The sequence below is a fragment of the Cryptotermes secundus genome, unplaced genomic scaffold (assembly GCF_002891405.2).
Source record: "Cryptotermes secundus unplaced genomic scaffold, Csec_1.0 scaffold603, whole genome shotgun sequence".
Classification (NCBI taxonomy): domain Eukaryota; kingdom Metazoa; phylum Arthropoda; class Insecta; order Blattodea; family Kalotermitidae; genus Cryptotermes; species Cryptotermes secundus.
In genome coordinates, this window is record NW_019721770.1 from 136,980 (window position 1) to 161,295 (window position 24,316).

A 24,316-nucleotide genomic window follows, 5' to 3' on the forward strand; every position below is an offset into this window, starting at 1 on the left:
TTATGTTATGTTACAACGGCAGCTTGGTCACTTGAACGGTAGTAAGCTTGCCCACCGCCTAGTTTATGCCTCTTAAATTTTTCTGTATGTCTGGCTTCGCTTTGTCCTATATTGCGAACATGTTCATTTCGATGATTTTGTGTGACTTTGCCTGGAGTCCCAGAATACCATATTGTAACGAAATCAATTGAGATTTTCGGAAGTCAAATATGTGAGCAGACAGAGCAAGTAATCCTTGGAGAGCAGTTGACTGACACATATATCTGCAAGCAGATTAACGGGTTTGATTTTTAGGAGGTACTGGTCTGCCCTGGAAATACGATACAACCCATGTACTGTGTACTGTACCGTGTATTGTACCAGATTCTACGACCACACTTCATTTACGTTACAGGACTTGTTTAGTGCAATGAGTGCAAAGAGAACCAGCATAATGAAGTAGCATGTGATAACTCTCGCCAACGGCATTTGAATGTCAAACACGTGGTAACCGCTTTCCTAGGCTATAATCATTAAAACCGTTCCAAGCCCTAAAGCGCTTATGCCTCAACGTCGCTAACCTCTGCTAACATGTGTATGACCATCACAATAAACAATTACAAAATATGCAAAGATTTAAACATTATTTGTAATCAGTTACAGAGCAGCTTCCAGTAATTCGAAATTATTTCATCGCTTGTGATAATAGGAGATAGATGGAACTGTTTTGTGATCGTGTTCAACAGCGGTCTTTGGCACAACCAGTGTTAGATCGTCGGGATTTTCCACCGCAGCAATAATATGCATGTCCATCTATAGCAGAGGTCAACAATAATAATTATGCATGAAAAGTTATCGTAGAAGGGAACTCTGCGTATAATATCGCTGTTATTTAGATCTTTTCGTTAACGTAGATCCGTAACTACTGTGAGGCTGCAGAAAAGATACTAATGGATGGGCCCTCTCCACATATCCCTCGAGCTGTTACAGTTCGCCTCCCAGCATACGCCTCCAGTGATCCAGCCATTCTGCGCATCATAAGGATGTTGGCGGTGATATGCTACGTCACCCAGGAGCTCTGCCGGCTGGTGACATAAGCCAGAGGTAATTGGCAGTCGGAAAGACAGAGGAACCATCGAGCGCTGTCATCCCCCCATCAGTGGCATTTATTCCTGTTGCCTCAACGTAAATAATGTGATGAAACAAAGATCTACGGTTACTTATGACGCCTGTTTGATATGCTCTCACACGGGTGTTGTGTTAACGTGTGGATTAATGACTAACTTAATGAAGCTGAGAAGTCTTGAGAAGCCGCCAGTTGTGCACCTATTCAAGAACTTTACAGCATTTTATCAGAACTCAATGTTCATAACCGTTCTCACAAAGGCCCTCCACTTATCTATATCCTGGGCGACATCAATCCAGTGCATACCACCCCATCCTAGCTCTCTAAGATCCATCTTAATATTATCCACCCACCTATGTCTTGGTCTTCCTAGTGGTTTCTTTCCTTCTGACTTTCCCATTAATATCCTATATGCATACCTCTTCGCCCAAATCGTGCTACATGACCTTCCCATCTCATCCTTCTTCTCTTGATGATTCTAATTATAGTTGGAGAAGAGCACAAGTTATGAAGCTTCTCATTATGCAGTTTTCTCCAACCTCCTGTGTGGATCAATAATGACAAAAACTCATTAGACCTATGCCTTTATGATGGTGTCGTCGAGATTTTATTCTGTTATTTATTTACAGTTTTATAGCGATGCTATTTGTAACTGAGGCTACATAGCGTCAAACGATAGAACGGTGAATACTGGCAGGAAATTGTCGTGGTCTAATTTAAGGCACTATCGAGGCATCCATCTACAGGGATGAAAACCTTAATCAGTAGAATCAGCGTCCGCGTTGAAATTCTAACCGACCTCTCGAATACGAGACAAAAGTCTTAACGCTTGAGCCAGCCTGCTCAGTATCACGTTATGGCCTGTGCGTACAGGTATGTTCTTTGTCTATATTGGCCTCTGTCCGCATAACTTAGCTGAAGGCAGGAAACCAATGGAAAATCACTTTGCGCTATCTCCATTTGACCACCGCTGAGTGGGTCCAGTAGACGGTTAGTAAATGGAGCATAGATTTCGACACAGAATATGAATCTTTGTTCAGTCTTGACTCCGTTAGAAGTGTGACGAAATCAGCACTGGGGTTTGCTTGTCTCGAGTCACAAATCATCCGCACTGAAGGAAAATATCCAGGTTTCTAGAGACTTGGTCTCACTTCGGAGAACCCAACTTTTACAGAAAAAGTTTCAAGATGAATAGAGTAGTACGTCTACTCTCCACTGGTTAGCTTCGAGCCTATTTCAACTTCACAGTCACTTTAACTTGCCTTTCCACATCTCTGTATATTCTCAGCTCGCCTATTCCGTTTAGGTTGGTTCATCCTGCTTTGTATGTAGTCACCTATGTTTATATTTACAGAAAACTTTTTCACACATTTATTATTCATAATCTGCAGAATCTACAATAAATGTATATGTTCAATAAATACTGGCTCGTTAATGAGTTATGCCCAGTGGCATAACTCATATACTTTTTTCTTTGTTCACTTAGGTATCATTTTAATTCTTGTGTTGGGGTTTTACTCAGGTCTGTATCATAGACTTAGGGCGGTGTATCTTTTCAGTCTATGTGTAGTTTCGCTATTATCTAGTAGGTTCACTGCTAGTGCATTTGTGTGGTTTTCTAATTTTCTTATATGTTGGTATTCCAGGTTTCTATTTCACTGAGCACTGCGTTCATTTGTAGATCTTAATGGACCCGGTGATTGTTTATGTACCAAGGTGCGTTCAGAATGGATCGGAGAGTCTTGGATTGAAAGCGCTGGAGGATTTCGATGCTGGAATTGGAGGCTGTCCCCCATAGCTGAATTCCATAGGTTCATATGGGTTTGAGTACAGCTTTGTATAGGAGGAGTGTGCTTTCTACTGACAGTGTTGATCAGTTTATTTGTTTCGCTCTTAGGTTTAGCTGTTTTCTTTTGGATTTCATGTGCTTTGCCCATGTCAGTCTTCTATCGAGGTGCTTTCCCAGGTATTTCACTTCATTTTCCTGGGGTAAAGGAATAAACATGTAAGCTCTTCCTCAGATTTACATATGTAATATTATTTAGTCCAGTACATGACTAGACTCACTCCACAAAGCAGGGCTCTTACCGTGTCGCCCAATTAATCAAGCAAATCTCTCACATTTCATGTAGCCAGAAGATACACTGTCGTATTCTCAAGAGCACGCAACTTCACACTGTCCCTAAAGGAGATGAATACAGTCCATTCCTGACACCAACATTTTTCACATCAATTTTAATATTACGTGTATGTTCACATCTACACCTAATTCTCCTAAGAGGTTTATTCCATTCAGGGTTTTCAATTAAAATATTGTACGTGTTTGTCTCTCCACACTTTTTATTGTCGAAAGCTACTTCGATTCTTACAAAGCACTGATTTCATTGTCTGAATGACTTCTGCGTTTCAGACTCCCTGCTCACGAACGGAGAGAACTGATAGCTGGACGTGGATGACGACGAAAAGGCAGCTGGAAAATTAGCTGCAAATACAACTCTTCCATAATTATTTATATGATCTTGTTAATTGTTACATTCATAAAGTATTAATGTATACTTCTGTTACGTTCACTAACTGTCCAGATTAAGCCTGACGACAGGAAAGACACTGATTGCCAGGTTATAGTTTTGTGAATCTTGAATAACTGCAATGATCAGCAAACTGAACACACCCAATGAAGAATATGGTCGACTTAAGATGCTGGAACAGATCACAAAGAAAGCAGACTGTGCTATGGTAAACTTAGTGCGAACGTTGAGAAAAATGGTGCGGTATCTAGAAACTGTAATTACAGAACTGGAAATATATATATTATATGTGTGTAAATATTATATTATGAAGTATAAAGATAAAAAACGACATAACGAAACTCAACACAGAATTTTACATGAAAGTATACAATGTACATATATTAATGTGAATATTTGTTCCATTATAGCATACAGACATACAGTCCTATTACTTTATGGTGACCGCCGAGTTTTGGCTGATCATGAAATTTCGCCGAATACACCCTGAAAATATTACCTCTTGGGGGACATATGGGTAGACTGGCAGGTGGATATGTGTTAGACAATTCAAGTCAAGAATTTTGCAAACGTAAAATACATTCAGAATTTCTGGGTTCTTGAAATTGTTCAAGCATCCGGTATTCTAGAAAACACGACGTTTTGGAAACAGATAAATTTTCCGAAACGTCGTATTTCCTATTTTCTACAACACCTGCCGACGGAAAAAGTAAAAAAAAAAAAAGCAATTCTGAGTGTTATACACTATCGTTAGAAGCTTTTAGAATCTACTTGTAAAATCCATTGATTATTAAATGCTGCCACCTCAAATAAATTACAAGGAAAATCTGCGAACACTAAAAGACTGACCCGTCTAGTGGAGCTCAGTGAAAAGAAATGACCGGCCTAGCGGCGCAACAATGAAAACCATGCACGCTACTAAATCAATGAATAATGTGCCAAATAAGAGTTTGTATTTCCCAGCATCTGTCACTGCATCTTGTTCCGCCACTAATATAGAAGCTCAGTGTGTAACTTTCCGCCGCACATTTTGGCTTCTCTCTCTTCAAGCGCCTACCAAAAACCGCAATAAAGTAATTGGATACGTATGTTCAAACTAGATGTATAACTATTACAATTGTTCATAGATTAAGATTTTACTACAACACTATAAATAGCATATCTAAAGAAAAAAATAATATCAAACACAAAACCAAAGATTTATGTTTTAAATGTTCATAAATAAAGTTGTGTGTCATTTTACAGTTCCATCATTATAAGGACCTATATTGATGAAAATGAACTTTGTCCTCTAAAATTGGAGAAAAAATGTATTAATGTAATTCGACTTCGGTCAACTCATTACTCTGATGAAGCACCCAATATAGTATGTATAAGTGAGACCTATATATAAAAAGGTAAAGTTGTCCTTGTGCTTAGCTAATAAAGCACTACGCCATGAAGACGTATGGGGGAGTGGATGTATAAGACGAAAGCTGTCTTGACCTCGGCACTAGTTTGGGGGTGAGTGGTAGACCTATATATAACAGCCTGAAAACCTTAACCGAATAAACAGCAGGACTGTTATAGGGGTAATAAAAAACAAAACAAATTCCTTGGCCTGTAGTCCGCAAGCGAACTATACCGACCGAGCGACCGCCGCTTGTCGGCGAAGTTAGTGCCAACTTTTGCGGATAGGTGTCACGTGGTCAGCGCAACGGAACCCCACTGCCGTTAATTTTGGTTTTCTAGACCGGATGTTTTAGGTGCAATACTAAGCTAAAATCATGAAATCAGAAAAATAAATCCTGCATTCTTCTGGCTGCACGTCTATTCATCGTGTTATCTCAGACTGTCGACAAATTCTGTAATTATGTGGCTGAATATATTTACTCGTAAGTTAGGCAATGCCCTTAGCTTCGAACAGGATAGATATATCAGGACAGCTAAGCGCGCACCAAGCGTCCTGTTAAAATAAGGTGCTGCTTACATAACAGCCTATCACATTGGCCGCAAGGTCTAAGGCATGAACTTTCTTCGCCCGTTCAAACACTGGGATCGTGGGTTCGAATCGTACCCAAGGCTTGAATGTCTTTTTGCTTTAGTTCTGTTTTTGTGGTGTTCTGTGTAGGTAGCGGCCTTGCGACGGGCTGATCCCCGGTCCAAGGTTTCCTGCCGACTATATGTAAGATAAGAAACTGAAAGGAGAAGCGAGGATGACCCAAACCGGGCTGTAGGGTTAGTTGTAGTCGTAGTTCTCTATATATAAAGTTGCTAATTATCTTTGTTTTAAATTAACTTTTCTGCACTAATTAAATTCTTTGCCTTCCCTTTCCCCAGTCAATATCAAATATTTAATCTCAAATGAAGGTCAAATTACATCATTAGGGCTCTGTCTGAAGTATACTCTTTAACTCTGGACGTAAAAAAATGTTGTCCCCGCTGCAATGTTCTGCCTTTCTTCTTCTTCATAAAAGTAATTACACTGCACGTGATTATTACATAGATGGAAAACGACATCCTCACTTTATTAATAGGGCAGTACATGCCGGGCGAGGAGTCAAAGTAAAACAAAAGAGGTGATGAAGAGATTATTTTGAGGGCGAGACAGGCATTAAGGTGACTAATCTGTAAAACCAGCGAGAACAAAAACAACGTCCTCATATATTTTACTGGTATGACTGTATATGCCTGGCGAGAAGTCGGAGAAATGAGAAAAAATAATACGAAAAAGAATTTCGAAGGCGAGATAAGTATTACGATGACTACTCCGTGAAAACGGCGAGAAGCAAAAATATTTTAATTTTTATGGAAGCACATGCTGGTCGAAAAGTCAAATGAAGACAAAAACGACGACGCAAATATGATTTTGAAGTTAGGATGGATATCAAAATGGCTAATCCGTACGAGCATAATGAAATGAAATAACGAGTTAAATCTCTTAATATTAAGGGTTTCTTGTATGTGAAGCCATGTAGTTTGATACAAAATTGAATTACTTTTTCCATCCTGATGATGAGAGCATTAATTTCCTCCGAAACATTGCTACCTATCTACCAAACCACACAGCATCACTGAAGAAATTTATTACTTTTATTTGGAAGGGCTAGGTTCGAATTTCGGCGGGACGCCGACTGTAATGCCTGAACTCTTACGTGGTTTCCATCAGCCCCTCCAGGCATGCGCCGAGATGGTTTCCCAACACTAGACTACGGCCGCTTCAATCAATATCACTTCCAATTCACTATCGACCTGCCGTTCGACGATATTCTGAGATCGTCGCTGCATAAACAACAAAAATAAGTCGTCACATTCCAAAAGACCGTAATCTTTATATTCACCGCCCTGAGAACTTCAATCTCACATTTACAATACTATGATTATGATGGGTTTGAGATGCAGATCGAATTTCGGTTAGGGCATCATCTCGGAAGTGGCTCTTTAGAAGACTAATGAGTAGATGGAAGGACTGAGTATAAAGAATTAAAATTATCTGAAAATTTGTGAGAACTGTTATCGATTCATTACGCGAATATTGTGTTGGGGTCTGTTAATTTAGTACTGTCTTCTCTCGTCACAGTGAGAATCTTCTTTCACCCAGAAAATATTGCTTGAACACGAGCGCCGTTACACCTGCCGCATATTCATCTATACAGACGAACTTCGGTCGCGATACAGTTACGAAACATAAAGGAATTCACTACCGATATATTGTTGTCCAAGTTTATCATAAATATCTAACAACTAGCGAAGATTTTGAAAGATATCGCAACTAGATATACACGGTCGGAGGATTTTCAAATGAGTGGAAATATGACATACAAACAACAAACAAAAACAAACTCCGTGGTTTCAGCCCGCAAGTGAACTATACCTACCGAGCGACCTCCGCTTATCGGCGAAGTTAGTGTCCACTTTAGCAGATAAAAGAGTGTCGCGTGGTCAGCGCAACGAATCCCGACGGCCATTAATCTCAATTTTCTAGACCGGAGCCGTTATTTCCTTGAAGTAGCTCCTCAATTATCCTCACGAGGCTGAGTGAACCCCGTTCCAGATCCACTACTTCTCAGAAAATCTGGTAGCGCCGGGAATGGAACCCGGGACATCTGGATCTGTAGCCAGGAACTCTGACCACTAGACCATAGAGGCGGTCGGAAATATGATCTATCAGGTATGATATTAATACTGTGTACATATAAAGCATTCTTACTGTTATGTATGTGCATATATGTAATGCATAACAAATGTATTTTGATGTGAATAAAAAATTTTAAAAATATTCGCTCAGTCTTGATATGATTCAAAAGAAAAATTCTGTATTAACCTCTTGGGGCAGAGAATGGTTCTGGAACAGCAGAAAGTTATTCTGCTACGTGGGATTTGAAGTTCTTATGGCAGTCACAATTAAGAATATCATCTCCTGGAATGTGACGCCGTATGGTCTGATATAAACTTACTGATGTCTTGGTGGAATATACTGCCCGGATCTTTAAACCAAAAAAATATTAGGTTGGTCACTGACCCTACTCTTCCACATCCATTATGGAGGCTTTAGGAAGTTAATTCAATCGTCTCCATCTTCATGTTCGAAAATAAGCCAAACAAGAAAAAAGAGTGAAAGCAGATTGCAAGCAGAAGATAGAACCTCAGATTCTGCACAACGCACGCTCTGTTCTGAACCGTCTCTGAATGGAATGCCGCACGCCGTTTCGCGTGTAATTTTATATATGTGTTAGGAATTTTGCATGTGTTAGAGATGCAAATTCAATTAGGTCTGGGGTGGTAAGTTAGAGCTGAATCAACGCTTTAACCATATTTTACACCCTACTTAACCACTTTTATGAACTGACGTGTATAAGTTACAGCATGGTTGGACGTAGTTAAACACTACAGACTGGGTTGTAGATAATTTGGCTCTCCAGGGGCCCTGAACCCTTGTCTGCATCTGTCATCATGAAACTTCCGGCCATCGAGAAACAAACAGATGAATAATGATGGCAGAATGTATTCCAACGTAACACTTGCACCCCGAACAGTACAATTATCGCCAGGAGTTTCCGCTACTTTTTACTGATCCTGTCATTCAATTCCCATTCCTTATTTGTATGGCATACATTCCGAAACTACTGAATATATATCCATGAAATTTGGTACTGGCGGCGTCCAAATACAACAGGAACTTTTCAGTTGACTCCAAATATTTCAGCAGCCAATAACCAAATGCAATCAAACAGAAGTGTGTAGAACAAATTTATATTATTATTTAAATGTTTCTACATTGATAAGTGTTCGCTGAATGAATTAATAATTATAAATTCGAGAGCAAGACACGCAGCAGAACACACAACAAAAGAAAACACAACCTATCAACTCAAACACATACGTCCATATATATATATATATTTCACAACATAAATAACAACAGAAGACATCAGTTTCGTCGCCCAACAATTTTAACACCTGATGATGACCACATTGGTCGAAACATGTAGTTATGGACCTTTAAACTTTTAAAGTGAATAAATTTTAATAAATCTTATAGAATATAGTGCTGCACGTGAGGGTGCAAAAAACTAATCGACACTAAATTTTAAGTGTTTTATTGGGACATTTCAGTCATTGAGTATCCCACTTCTCACATATGATCTTAAACAAGGTATGAATATTATTTAGGGCAATATCCACAATCCCACTTCTCACATATGATCTTAAACAAGGTATGAATATTTTAGGGCAATATCCACAATCTTAATTTTTTCAAGCACGGTGTTTCTATCTGTTCCCGTCATCAGATGTAAGGAAGAAAACGTTTATATTCCGCAGGGCCCGGTGATCGAACCTGACCCTTCCTGAGAGGTCCAAACGAGCAGGAACTTCTTCCCTTGACGATGGAAACAGCCTACAGTTCCCAGGACGGTGCGGTTTAAATGAACTCAAGCCGATGAACAATGTCCAGCCATGTAACAGCGAGGATAAAATTGAAAATGAATCCTGAAAATTTTCATCGATGGTTATGTCATTCGACAAATGTTATAGATCTGCGCATTATGTTAGTAGTCGTTTGAGAACTTTACGAGTTACATCTCTGCATGCGTGTCTGTCCTTAACAAGAATTCTTTAACACGGTCTGATGCGTATATACGATCCCCTTTATATAGCCTGTAGTCAAGCGCCGGAAAGCTCCTTCATTAATTCATTGAAGAACCGCCTCTTTGTTTAAACAGCGACAGAACACATTTATAGGGTTACAGGTTGGATTAGAACGTCATGTCTGCATTTAGCGAGAATGCCGCATTTTACTGAACGTAGCGAGGGTACGACAAGTGAAACGACAGACATTAAGCAACATATATTAATGTTATTGTCCCTGCGGGCAGCAAGTGTGCCTGTACTGATATTATCAGCAGGTTAGGGGAATGTAAGGCCGCGCCATAGCTCAAGCGGTTAGTCGCTGGCTTCTCACCGCGGCGTCCCGGATTCGATCCTGGGTCTGGGCAAGTGGAATCTGTGGTGGACAAAGTGGCGTTTGGGCAGGTTTTCTCCGAGTACTTCGGTTTCCCTTGCCAATCTTCATTCCACCAACTGCTCCACAATCACCCTCACCTATCATCTGGGGCTGGTACAATAGGCCGGAAGTGGCCGCAGTACAAGGGACTTAGTCCCACCCCACTAGCAATAAAAGAAACAAACAAACAAACAAACAAACACATATTAATATCAATGGAGAACAAAAAGAGAACAAGAAGCATTATAGTGCTATGTCTATTTTGTACAATTAAATGGAGCCGTAAGGCCGGGTACACACTAGCGAGCTGTTGCATGTAACGTAATGGTTACTGAAACCACACTGTTAGTGTGGACACCTTCCGAACCACGCTCGCGAACGTACTTCGAGCGCGCTCTGTAACACGACCGGCGAGCCACTACCTTGTCGGTTTTTGCTGCGAACACAAAGGGACTCGCAGGAGGCTCGTGGACGCCACAATCGCTTGCTCCTAAATGTGTACGTTTCCTCCGAGCCAGGAGTAGCGTTGCGAATCGCTATGTCTTCATGACGAGCTCACCACGAGCACTATGGATCGGGTCGCTCGAAGCTGGTTACATGACGACTGTGGACGTGTCGTCCATACGAAGACGTGGTTACAGTAAGCGTTACGTTACATGCAACAGCTCGCTAGTCTGTACCCGGCCTAAGATATTCTTATTCCTATTTAATATCCGTACAGTCGGTCACAGTAGCCGCGAAGTCTGAGGGGAAGTGTCTTCGCTCGCTCGGACGCTGGGATAATGGGTAAATCCCACTCAAGGCATGGATGTTTGGTGTGTGTATGAGTTTATTCTGTGTTTGTGTTGTCCTGCGTTTAGATAGCGGCCTTGCGACGAGCTGATCACTCGCCTAAGGAATCCAACCGTCTGTGAAAAATGAATACGGAACTGAATAAGAGGCTGGGCCCTGAATGAGCTGGAAGAACCATTGAAAAGAAAACTCAATTTACAGGCAACTAAACGGACGCAAGTTAAACGAGATGTGTGGCAGAAGTTCAGTGTTTCAAGCCAGTTTTTTTAAAAGGTGAAACCAGAAAGCAGCAAACTAGATGATTCGGCAGAAAGCTCTTCATTGACATCCCCACTGAGTTCTTAATTATTCACTCATTAAACTTTTTTTAATGCTAGTGGGGTGGGACTAAGTCCCTTGTACTGCGGCCACTTCTGGCCTATTGTACCAGCCCCAGATGATAGGTGAGGGTGATTGTGGAGCAATTGGTGGAATGAAGGTTGGCAGGGGAAAACGAAGTACTCGGAGAAAACCTACCCCAGCGCCACTTTGTCCACCACAAATCCCACTTGACCAGACCCGGGATCGAACCCGGGCCATGGCGGTAGGAAGCCAGCGACTAACCGCTTGAGCCACTCATTAACTTGATGGACGACATTAACCCCTAAGGGCTATTTACGCTGTGAGATTCCTTGACATAAATACAGTACATCTGTTTGCACTAGACGGTAAAATAATCAACTGTAATACCTGTCGGGCTGCTTTTATTTTCCTTCCTTCAGAATTTATGTGGAGGAGAAAGATCTGTATGTAGCTAATCACAATATTACACAGTTCGTGTTTGTGTGTCGGCTTATTTCATCAATGACGCTAGACTCTGTATGTCTCGTCTAAACGCTAGCATACAACTCACTGCACTTCGAGTGGCCAGACCACAAGTCAGTGTCTCGGCCACTGAAGGGGAAAGACACAGCTGCGACACAGTGTCTTGGACATGGGACACTGAGACTTTTGTGTGAACGCTAGTATTCACGCTAATGTATTTTCAGTCGCTGGACACTGTGTGTCTTGTCTGAAAGCGGCCTTAGAGGACTGCTGAGGTTCAGTCCCTGTAAGCTGAAGCTGGTAGCTGAGGCCGGTGATAGTTCCGGAATCGAGAGTAAGGGGAACGTCCGCCGTTGAAGCCTTACCAGACGACTGGTGAGAACACAGCAGACTGAAAGGACTAAGTGCGTGTTGTAGTGAATAGCTGAGTGTGTGAATTAGTGATAGGGCTATACTTAATTATAGTAACGATCTGTAAGTGTCAATAATTCCAATTGCCAATCCAAACCCCTTCTATAGTCACTTAAACACGGGACAATATTTACGTAAAGTGGTCAAATATGATCCCTATTTTACATGGGTATCAAATCAAACTTCACCAATTATGTAAGAATTTCATCTTCGGGAACATCCGTTTATGATATGAAATATGAATATAATGACGGTAATAAGATCATCAGAAGCATTCCCTCAGTTGGTTAAAGTTTAACGAAATACAAGGGAAAATGAAATTACGTCTCTATGTAGAGTAATACTCGCGTCTTCTGCTATCTTTGCAAAAATATATTTATTTTAAATGGTTCTGACGTTCATATACTGTACGTAGGGTTGCTGGGTTTCTGGGTTGCCAGTCGTGCAGTATTTCAGACAAAACACTGGACTGTGTTCTGAATACTATAAGACAAACAATGTCTGGAAACCAAGTAGGCCTAATCCCACGAACAACAAATTTGTGTCCATAGTAAATAATCATCAAGACAAATCAGATTAGCAATTTTACGAACAACGCTTACGGATAATACGTGGATCGATGCGACGTTCTCGCTTGTCCTGTATGCATTTTCTGGGTACAAAACACCTATTATCAGTATCGGACATGTAACAAGTATGTATAAAATAGTTCAGTCTTGCTTTCATTTATTCGTATCCCATGGGATCCCACAGCACTCCAGGGCCATTGCAGTCCTTTCCACTCCTCTCTGTACGAGGGCGTTAATGAATAGAGCATTGCCACAACTCAGCAGCTACCCTACAATGTACCTTAAGTGTATATGGCTTACTCCGTGCTCTATTCAAACATTTCATTTGTTACACCACTTTTACTATTATTATCCATCTACCAGCAGAGTTTATCCGTGGTACATGTCGGTACTTTGTTTGGCTTGTTAATGGATTTACATAGCCGACTGAAATAGGCTGGTTAAAACCTGCTGTCGGCCGGATCAAATTCAAAACTTAAAAATTACATATATAGGCATAATTAACTTAATTTTGGACAGCGACGATTCCTGGGTCCATAATGTAATTATAACGGGTTGGACGAAATAAAGGAAACACTACAGACACCGTACATATTTCTTTATTAATACGGTGTGGGACCACCTTTTCCCTTCAATACAATCGAATTCTTTTTGGTATGGACTCGTACAAGTTTTGAAAAGTCTCTGGCTGAATTTTATACAATTATTATTCAAAAACATTTTAAAGTTGCTCTAGATATTTTGGAGGTGGGATTATTATTATTATTATTATTATTATTGTGTTTGTCCACTTCTACCTACATTGTGCTGAGTCTGTAATTGGCCTTGCTGCTGTTGGCGCAGCACATAAATAATAAAGAATTGAACTGAACTGAATTATTATTTTCTTTCTTTGGTTATATAAAGGTAAGTATGGATCCGATTTCATTAACTTCCTCTCTCTTGGTAACGTCCAAACAAAAATATTATAATTTCATTCATCTCCCGAATTTTTAAGGCATTATCTTTTCTTTTAGTATATTGGCATGAATTCTGATATTGGCTATTGAATATTTCATAACAGTAACCGGAAGATTAATAAAATAAAAAACGAGGAACTTCATACCTTGTATTTTTCTTCAAATTATAGTGATAAAATTACGGATCCTGAGATGCAAAAATAAAGCGATTTTGTTACAATACATCTTGCTTGGTCTATCCACGACTGTACAAAATTCAATGAATTATGTTATAAAAACTAGATCCAGTCATTTTTCCGAAGGGCTGAGAAAAGCCACGTTAGGACTACGTAGAACTGATAAGCTGGCATCAGAAATATGAGTAAAAAATAATTACCATCATCATAACTATTACGGATTAATCTCTTGGCCTTCTTCGATTAGAAGGACTGGAACTGGCTCTGCCACCAAAGAGATGCCTCGTCCGGGATCTGCCTACACCAGCTCATACACTGCACAGCCCTTTCTAAAGAACCTCTCTACCCAACAGAAATCTCTTCGGTCAACACTTGTATTTCTCGTGGAAGTATGACCTTACACGGTTCAATTGGAAGAGTTTTTATATAAAAACAGGTTCATCTGAACACTCGAGCTCATACAATGAGTGGACTCGAAGCGCTCTCTGACATCTCAAACAAAGCCTGATATTTCATTACAACAGAAATGTGAAACCTGGCTCCTTTCCACATATTTTTCAGACAGTTTCGCTATACAATAGGAAGTACACAATTTTAAAGAAATGCTGTTGTAAATCTGGTACGGATCTTCGTAGACGAAACGTGGAAAAGCAGTGCACAAAACATTAGAAGCTCTACGGCTGTAAGCCTGACATCACAAGAGTGGGAAGGCGAAGTTTGTAACGTCGTACACAGACCATCCAGCATATGCCTATAACACCCAAAGATATCCTTTACTATTGTCACGTGTTCAGTGATAAGGAACGAGGTTTAAATTGGTAACTGGATTTATTGGACTCATAAATCGTAACTTCAAGTATAATCGTTTCACTGATTTACACTAACAATTCGCTATACTGCAGTGCTTATGCTGCATTCTATATTCTCATGGGTTGGCTGCCTAGCAACGGCTTCCAACAATGCAGATATCTCAGTTTCCGTGTTCATGTCCTTAATGGCCGGCGGCTGTCTCGCGACTCGTCTACCTCACCCAGAGTCAAAGTCAAGGTTGTGTTACGACCGACGGTCAGTCGGCCAGTCTGTCTTGGTATCAAGCTCAATCTGGGGCCCTAGACAGGATCTGTCTTACTGTCAGACAGTTACGGGTTTGTTGATGTGTGGCACCCTCTCTGACGAGAAGACGGATCTGTAGTTTACAAATGCTGCTGGCCGTCGCCAACGCATTCTCAGGTCTAAGTACCGCGGGACTCATGGCCATATTTTATCGTCTCAAGGCTTCTACAGCCTGGAGGTCCAAATCCCCGTATTTATTTCTTCCAGCAGCAGGGTGGCCCAGTTATATCCCCAGACTCTGGGTTACTTTCCGTCGGCTCCTACGGCTCCCAAGACTACGGTGAGTATTCGAACCAGCCTTCTCACGGGCTAGAGTCAGAGTCAGAGTTACTTTACAACCGGCGGTTTACCACCAATCAGTTCGTCTTGGCGCTAAGTCCCTTGAGGATCACGACCAGAGACACCAAGACTTTATGACTGACTGACCGTCAGTGGCAATGTGACATTGACTTTTAAAATCCAGTTACTATCCCGTGTAAGCGGCCTCCGTAGTCTAGGGGTAACGTTCCCACCTCATGACTCAAGGTACGCGGGTTCAAACCCGGCGGAGGTCGTGGAATTTTTAAGGGCGGAAAAATTCAGGGAACAAGTCCTACGGGAGGGACTTCAAGCCGTGGGTCCCGTGTCGTAGCTTTACGGCACGTAAAAGAACCTCATGCCTCAAGAAGGCCTCTGAGCCAAATTATAAGGACATTTCCCGCCCAAACAATAGTCTCTAAGTGGGACGTACAATGGACCACTGGTCGCGGTGCATGGGGAAACCCACCCCCTCCAATAATAATAATAATAATAATAATATCCCGTGTGGAGGTGGTGTCTAATACCTTCGCTTTACCCCTGCGAATCGTAGGAGGCGACGAAAATGGAAGCCAATCCCTGGAGGTATAACCGGGCCACCCTGTACCTGGGGGGGTATAAATACGGGGACCTAGTATTCCAGGTTGGGGGAGTTTCGAATCTCAGAGAGTAAAATATGGTCATAGGCCCCGAGGGACACGGACCTGAGAATGACTGCGATGGGGAGGGCCAGCAGCAACTGTAAGCGAGAGACCCAGTTAAAAAAAATATTAGTCGTGATTCTCAAAGGGCTTGTCACCAAAACTGATTGACGGTAAAGCGCCGGTCGTAAAGTAACTCTGAGTCAAAGAGTAGGAGGTTGGTGTGAGATGACCCCCAGCCTGCGAGGACGTGAATTGTTAGAAGCCATTACCAAGCAGCTTAGTGAAGACCGTGACTGAGAACACTAGCCTTTGTGTGATTGTAATTTGTAAAGTCACGAGTTGTGTATTTAAGAACCAAATAAATCCGATTACCAATCCAAACCCCATCTATTGTCACACTCAATCACGTGACAATATAAAGAGGGTTGGTATCAACTTAAAACCTTCATAATATCTGTTTCTTTTTTCATTACACAGACCGTTAACTCTAGGCCGGTCGTCCTATTTAAGGAAATTTCATCCAGTTTAAATGTAAAACGGCATAAACATCCCTGAAAAATATGCGCGACTAACAAAAATGCAGAATACCCTTACGTTGTTCCTGTGATAACAAAATTGTTATACCATTAATTTATTATTGTAGCATTAATGTAAGACAGCAAAATTTCTAAACTCCAAATACTATAAACATAAAGAAATATAAAGTTATCTCAGGGTTTAATTCACCACCATGCCAAGAAGATGTTAGGTATGAAGAAAGCAGTCTTCTGGGATTTGGCACCGTGTATATGTGGTGTTATTTCCAGTCTGCTTTTACCGTTCTCACGGTGTTGTCGCTTGCAGATTTCTTATACTTTTTCTTCTACCCTGAAGATGGAGGCGATACGTTCCTCCGAAACGTCGGTTAACACCACATATACACGGTGCCAAATCCCAGAAGACTGCTTTCTTCATAGTCACCGCCGTGAAAGCCTCAAATCTTACAAGATGTTAGGTAGGTTAGAAATATAGCATTTTCAATCTCGCCACTAGAGCAAGAACAGGCCTGCATGCTGTGGGAAAGAGTAAAATCTTTCCATACCGGGAACAAAACTCCAATGCAAAGAATGGCCCAGAAGTCGATTAACCTAAAACACTCTTCCGTATTAACGGGCAAAGTAAGTAAAAAGTAAAGGTATCAATGTAACAGGCCGTGGAGGCCCATAGGGTTGTGAGATGTTGAGGTTCCACATTTTCTAGACAATCAGCTCATAGATGGCGGTAAGATTGTCAGCCTTACGAGGCGGCTGCCCTTTACCCCCAAGAATATTACTGGTACTCATTTCTGTTAGCGGCTGAGTTGACCCCATAGTGCGGCTGGAAGGATTAGGTAAATTGAAAAAATCCACCTCATCGGGATTCGATCTCGCGACCTTCCGGCTTATAGCATAGTGCCTCAACTAACTACACTACCGCGTTCCCCCTGTAAGACTGATTCAGGAGGAAATTAAGAGGAGACTGAACTGCGATAATGCTTGCTACCATTCAGACTAGAACCTTTTGTCTTCTCGTCTGCTGTCAAAAACATAAAAATAAGAATATACAAAATTATAATTTTTCCTGTGGTTCTGTATGGGTGTGAAACTTGGTCTCTGACATTAAGGGAGGAACATAGACTGAGGGTGTTTGAGAAGAGGGTGTTGAGGAGAATATTTGGACCGAAGAGAGATGAAGTGACTGGAGGTTGGCGAAAAATGCATAATGAGGAGCTTCATAACTTGTACTCTTCTCCAAGTATAATTAGAATGATCGAGTCAAGGATGATGGGGTGGGCAGGGCATGTAGCACGAATGGGGGAGAAAATGAATGCATATAGGTTATTCGTGGGAAAGCCAGAGGGAAAGAGACCACTGGCAAGGCCAAAGCGTAGGTGGGTGAACAATATTAAAATGGATCTTAGAGAGATAGGATGGGATGATATGGTCTGGATTGATCTGGCTCAGGATAGGCACCAGTGGAGGGTTCTTGTGAACACGGTAATGAACCTTCAGGTTCATAAAATTCTGGGAAACTCTTAAGTAGCTGCAGATTTGGCTTCTCCTCAAGATGGGCTCAGCTCCATAAGTAAGTAAGTAAGTAAGTAAGTAAGTGTTATTATTCGCCTACTACTGCAGAAACCGTGCCTTTCAAAGAATTCATTTTTCGATGAATATTACTATACAAATCAATGAAAAACTAAATTCCTGCGTTTAGCCTGCCAATGACACAATCCGAAACCCGTTGATGATCATCTCCCACCTGTAACACGTGTTGCTCATCATGCCAGATATTTCGAGGAAAAAGGTCGGGGCATAAAACTAGGACGTGAATACATTAGTACAGCACGGGTATCATAAAACTGCACGCAGTTCAGTTCCTCCAGTATTGTAGCATGTTCGAGTAGCCAACATTTAAATTTATTGAGAAAGTTATATACGCAGAAACACTGATAATTTCCCTTTGTAATGGTGTAACCCATTAATGTGTATAATGAATTCTTTCTGAGATATAATGATTTTATTTTGGATACCTTTCATCCGGACATCCTGTATTTTCCTTGCACACTTATGAAACAAGTCTGGAGAATATAAGGGTAGCATCATGTTCATAACATCAAATCTAGCTCTTACTATCACCAGTATGTCCACCGCGGTGGCCCGGGTTCGATACCGGGTCTGGTCAAGTGGGATTTGTGGTGGATAAAGTGGCGCTGGGGTAGGTTTTCTCCGAGTACTTCGGTTTCCCCTGCCAATCTTCATTCCACCAATTGCTCCACAACCACCCTCACCTATCATATAGGGCTGGTACAACAGGCATGAATTGGCTGCAGTACAAGGGACTTAGTCCCACCCCACTAGCAATAAAAAAATCATCAGTATGTACACGAAGCTGAAATTCATAATTGCAGGGGAGAAGACTTTATAGTAATACGTTAAACAAAGTAAAAGAAAATCACTTCAAAAGAACTTCAAGCAGCTGCTTATACATTAATGTTATTACCTCGTTGAGGACTCTATCAATGATGATTTTAGTCGGAAATGTTGCTGATTTTGCTGACTTAAATTGTCAGTTTATTTACTTCAATTTTGATTTGTTTCTGTTTGTTTGATGTTACGAAGCTCTGTTTTCCTTCTTGTACGTATTATTTTTATGTTTTAACGATATATATTGTTTTCAACTGATGCCTCGTTTTCTTCGTGTATCTCTCCCTAACATTTCACGTGCTTATTGTGTTATTTTTGCCCTCATGTGTTATTGATAGCCGATCACAGTGGCCGCGCGATCTAAGACATGAACTACCTTTGCTCGCTCGAACGCTGGGATCGTGGAATCGAATCCGATTCAAAGGCATGGATGTCTGTGTACATTTATTCTGAGTTTGTTCTGTCCTGTGTGCAGGTAGTGGCCTTGCGACGGGCTGATCCCTCGTCCAAGGAGTCCTACAGTCTGGGTAAAAATGTCTAGGAAACTGAAGAATAAACCAGGGTCCAACAAAGAGCTGTAGAGTCAATGATGAATGAATGAATGAAGTGGCATCGACATGCCCTCTATCAATGTCAAGTGATACGGTCGCGCCATAGCTCAAGCGGTTAGTCGCTGGCTTCCCACCGAGGCGGCCCGGGATCGATCCCGGGTCTGGTCAAGTGGGATTTGTGGTGGACAAAGTGGCGCTGGGGTAGAATTTCTCCGAATACTTCGGTTTCCCCTGCCAATCTTCATTCAACCAATTGCTCCACAATCATCCTCACCTATCATCTGGGGCTGGTACAATAGGCCAGAAGTGGCCGCAGTACTCCACTAGCAATAAAAAATGTCAAGTGATTGATAAATAAATACGGGCGACAGTTTCAGACACCTATAACACTTGTATCCTGGTAGAAGTCATACTTATCTCCGTCCTTATTGTGAAGGGCGCTTTGGTGTCGTTGTAGGTTTTAACAGAACTCTGTAATATTAAAGATAAATAGCTCCCACTCAAGCACCAAACCGTGCGCCGTTAACTTATATGCGAACACGGAACATAACTTCACATCAGCCGATGGCATATGTCTATTTCAGCGATCCCCAACTTGGTGACTGAATTTTCTCTATCCCCTTACAGCATTCAGCGAATATTCTACGCTCCCCAATTCAGAGTATTGAGCAAGCGACCTGACACAGCAAATCCAGCAATTCATTGATTGAAACATCTGCGAAAATCTTAAGATATTGGGGACTCAGCAAGTATGATTTTGCTTTCATCGCAATAACGTCATCAGATTTCTCTCTGTTGAGTGCTAAATTCAGTTAAGGAGCCGCGATAGCGGCAGGACACGGATGGAAGGCCTGGGATAGTTTACTTTTTGTGCCAAAAGAGGAAGTTGCAAGAAATGAAATCATTTTAAAAAGCAGGTTCCAAAAGTGCAAAACTTTGCCCCACACAAGAAGGGGCACCGGGTCGTCCCTCTGGAGGAAAACACGGTCAGGTGTTATAAAACATCTAAGTCCGATGATTTCGAAGACATCATGATAGTGGACACTTACTGAACTACGTGTACACTCAAACGAACTGGACAATTTTCATCGGAGTACACAAAGAACTAATACCACTGGATGCAGGTAAGCCAATTGTTGAGGTATTGATTTTTTTTGATAAGAATCAAAGTGCCCACAACTTAGCTACTGGTTGAATATCAAACTTGTAATTTTAACTCCAAGTTACTCTAGAATAGAGCATTATCTTCTATGAATTTCAAAATTTTCGGATCTTCTCAACCGGAGATATGAGATGTTTAAAATGGCCGATTTGGGGCCCAGAGAAAAGTTTTAAAACTCCAGGAAAATTCTGGAAACTAGGTACGGGGTTCAACCTACGTGATTATATTCCACATGTAGGAAACAACAAAGGGTAGAAACCACAGATCTGATACTTTCCCACTCCCACTGGTTTCTGAAGGTGAAAAATAGCGTTTTTTTTTCTTTCCAAAATCAGCAGGCAAGTTTCGAGCTCAATTAGACCTAGAGGAATTGAGTTGAGTGAAACCTTGTAATGATATGATTTATAGTCAATATCATGAGGAACAAATTGGTTTCTTATTGGATTCTACAGCTTCAATAGTTATCGAGATATGGGAGATAACGCAAACCTCCATTTCAGGCGAAAACGCGTTTTTCGCATTATAAAAACGTCGCTATTAGTTGAATATCAAACTTTTAATTTTAACTCCATGTTACTTTGAAATAGAGCATTATTTTCTATGAGTTTCAAAATTTTCGGAGCTTCTCCACGGGAGATATGAGATGTTAAAAATGGCTGATTTGGGGCCCAGAGCAAAGTTTGGAAGCACCTGAAAATTTTTGGAAAATAGGTACGGGGTTCAAAACTATGTGATTATATTCCTCATGTAGGTAACAACAAAGGGTAGAAACCACGGATCTGATACTTTCCCCCTCCCCTTGGTTTCTGAAGGTCAAAAATACCGTTTCTCCCAAAATCGATGGGTAAGTTTCGAGCTCAATTAGACCTAGAGGAAGTGAGTTGAGTGAAACCTTGTAATGATATGATTTATAGTCCATATCATAAGAAACAAATCGGATTTTCATTGGAGTTTCTAGCTTCAATTGTTACCGAAATCTATAAGATAACGCAAACCTCCATTTGAGCCGAAAACGCGTTTTTTCGCATTATAAAAACGGCTGTACCGGGAGAACCAAGCGGTTTACAATTTTTTAAAAAATATTTTTGAAGTGTGAAAATATGTAGAAATAAGTGTACAAATTTTATTTTTTTTAAATGGTGCGCGACCTCTTTGGATGACCACATGGAATGACCAAAAAGTGATCCGTCCTATAAATTAGTGACAGGATACGAACTTTTGGTCTAACTTGTTTCAAATTCGCAACCAGTAACATTCACGATACTGAACAGTCGGGAATCCTGAAAGCTTTTATCGACGACTCGAATTAGTTACACCCTAAGCTTTAACTAAAATTTGGAACGGCGTATTTTAGCGGCACTCTCTCATTATATTTCGGTTTAAATGTCATTGCATACAAAGACAATGACCAAATCACCAAAATACGAATTTGGAGAAGGAGCAGACGTGAAGAGAACACTGTAGTGGACTTTCAAGAAAAAAAGAGTGGAGTGAGTGAATATTGACTTTTCAACGATTCTGCTTCATGGAGTTACCGTAATATTTGCTACACGCTCATGGAAAGAGAGCAGAGACAATTTACTTGAAAACACCAATAATCATGCTGTCGAAGCTGTCAAGTGTAAGAACAAAATACGCAGGACACCATACGCACAATAAAATCTGTGTTAAATTTCTTTGAAAGCCTTGATAATTAATTATGCGTGTATAACACAGAATTAAATTTGTTTTCTGATTAAACTTTTCTAGTTAAAAATGTGATTAAATACTTTCTCTTAATTATCAAGGCCTTGGGGCACGCGATAGTGGTTGGTTGAGGCACTATGCTACAAGCTGGAAAGTCGCGGGTTCGATTCTCGATGAGGTCATTGGATTTTTCAATTCACCTAATCCTTTCAGCCGCACTATGGTCCTGCAGTCGGCTCAGCCTCTAACAGAAATGAGTACTTGGAATCTTCCTGAGGATAAGGGGCTGTGGCCGGCGTGTAAGGATGACAACCTCACCGCCATCTGTGAATCGACTGTCTAGAAGAGGTGGGAGCCTCGAACTCTCAACCCCGATGAGCCTTCACGGCCTGTTACAGGGACAGTTTTACCTTTTATATGTTTCCCCACACCAAATCAGCAATTTCTCATTTCTACAGTTGTAAAGACTGAAAATAACATGCTCAGTAAACACTAAAGTGAGAAATAGAAAACGCTATTCCAAGCGCTTTTAACTTCACAAACTAAACTTACTAAGTTTCCGAGACACACTACATAGTTTCCTCTAACTTTCAGGTTTTTAACAAGAAACTCTTAGATTTCCGACGCTGTGATTAACTACTGCAAATGTCGAAATAATGAAGAGCAAAAAGAGACCAGGGGCGAATTCAATCGTGACTTTCAGAAAAGATAAGAGATATCTCAAGTGATTTATGGATCGTGGGGTTTAAGTTAAAAAAACTGTATCTGCCTACCAATTGCATTCACCCCAAATCTCATGCAAGTTTAAATAACTCCTGTAGTTTGTATATAGTTGTTAAATAACACGAGAATCGATAGAATGGCGTCGATTTCTAATTGTTACAAATGATATATTTTTTGCTAACGTGTAAAATTTTCGGATGAATTATTTCGAGCACTTGACTGAGTAGAACCAATAACCCACAGACGATAAGCCTAACTGCGTTCATGTGTAGAACGCAACAGCTAAAATTCCAGGGCAGATTTGCAACTACACACGCCACATCTGTAATCTTCCACTGAACTCCACTAATTGGAGCTCAGGTAGCAAGGTGCTTAGAAGTGCGATATATACATGTATACGTGAGTGTATATACCGACGGTGTAGGCGGTGTGTAGGCATACCACGTAAGATTATGAAGTATCTACAAATTACACACCTCACGCATACGACAAGTGTAAAATTGAAACGAAATTGAATGTTTCCTTCTAACTTCAAGGAACAGTGTCCCTCAGCTAATCTATAAATCCGCAGAATTTTATGGAACCCTCAGATTTAGATGCCACCTCTGAACACTATCCTGAGCCAGATGAATCTAATCCACACGTTCAAATCCTATTCCTTGAAGCTCCGTTTTAATATTATCTCCCAAACAGTCTCTTCCGTTCAGGTTTTCCTTCTTTGTGATTTAATAAAAGTTTGATTAATTCGCCGAGAGTGTGTTTCGTCTAATTCAGATTCAATCTGCTGTGTCTCTCTTCCTCCAAGAGAGACGAAGCTTTATATGATGCCACGTATTAACTCTGTGGTTCCGCGCAGAATGAACAAGAGAAAACACAATGATAACACCAGGTTTTCCGAGAAAATCAAGCTTATGATCTTCTGCTTCAGATTCTTCGACCAAAATAATAATATACCGGATTTGCTCAAAGCATTGCTAGGCAACGGCTCGATAAACCCCCCGCGATACGCGCAGGCAACAATATGACGGATGTTATAGCTCGTTCCCAGGCAGCAGCCAGCGAGACAATGGCCGGGCTAGGTAGCAATAAGTGATTTGTGTTTTCTGTGGGGTCCGTGCGGAGCCTACATAACGAGGATCTGTTGTAGCCTAGTTCAGTGCAGTGCAGTTGAGAGTACGAGGACGAGAATGGAACATGTTCTTAGTGAACTATGAAGCTTAGTTGAGTATAAATTAAACAGAGGAGTACATAGGGATTGGAGATGAAATAAGAAGACTTCATAATAATTGGAAGTGCTAGTTTTTGTCCTGAGATCCGTTGCCAGGAGACAACTAGTGAAGACGGAGAATCCCCTTGCGAGTGCAACGGTG

The 24,316-nt window shown here is 41.0% G+C and overlaps 1 protein-coding gene across 1 annotated transcript in view; it reads left to right on the forward strand.

Moving 5' to 3' along the window:
* LOC111875750 overlaps nucleotides 1–4,875 on the forward strand; it is a 135,581-nt gene extending 130,706 nt beyond the window's left edge. Inside the window, exon 5 of the mRNA XM_023872246.2 lies at nucleotides 3,516–4,875. Coding sequence (XP_023728014.1) covers nucleotides 3,516–3,587 — 72 coding nt within the window. The 3' untranslated portion in view covers nucleotides 3,588–4,875. The remainder of the gene's footprint in view (nucleotides 1–3,515) is intronic.
* The last annotated feature ends 19,441 nt before the right edge of the window (nucleotides 4,876–24,316 follow it).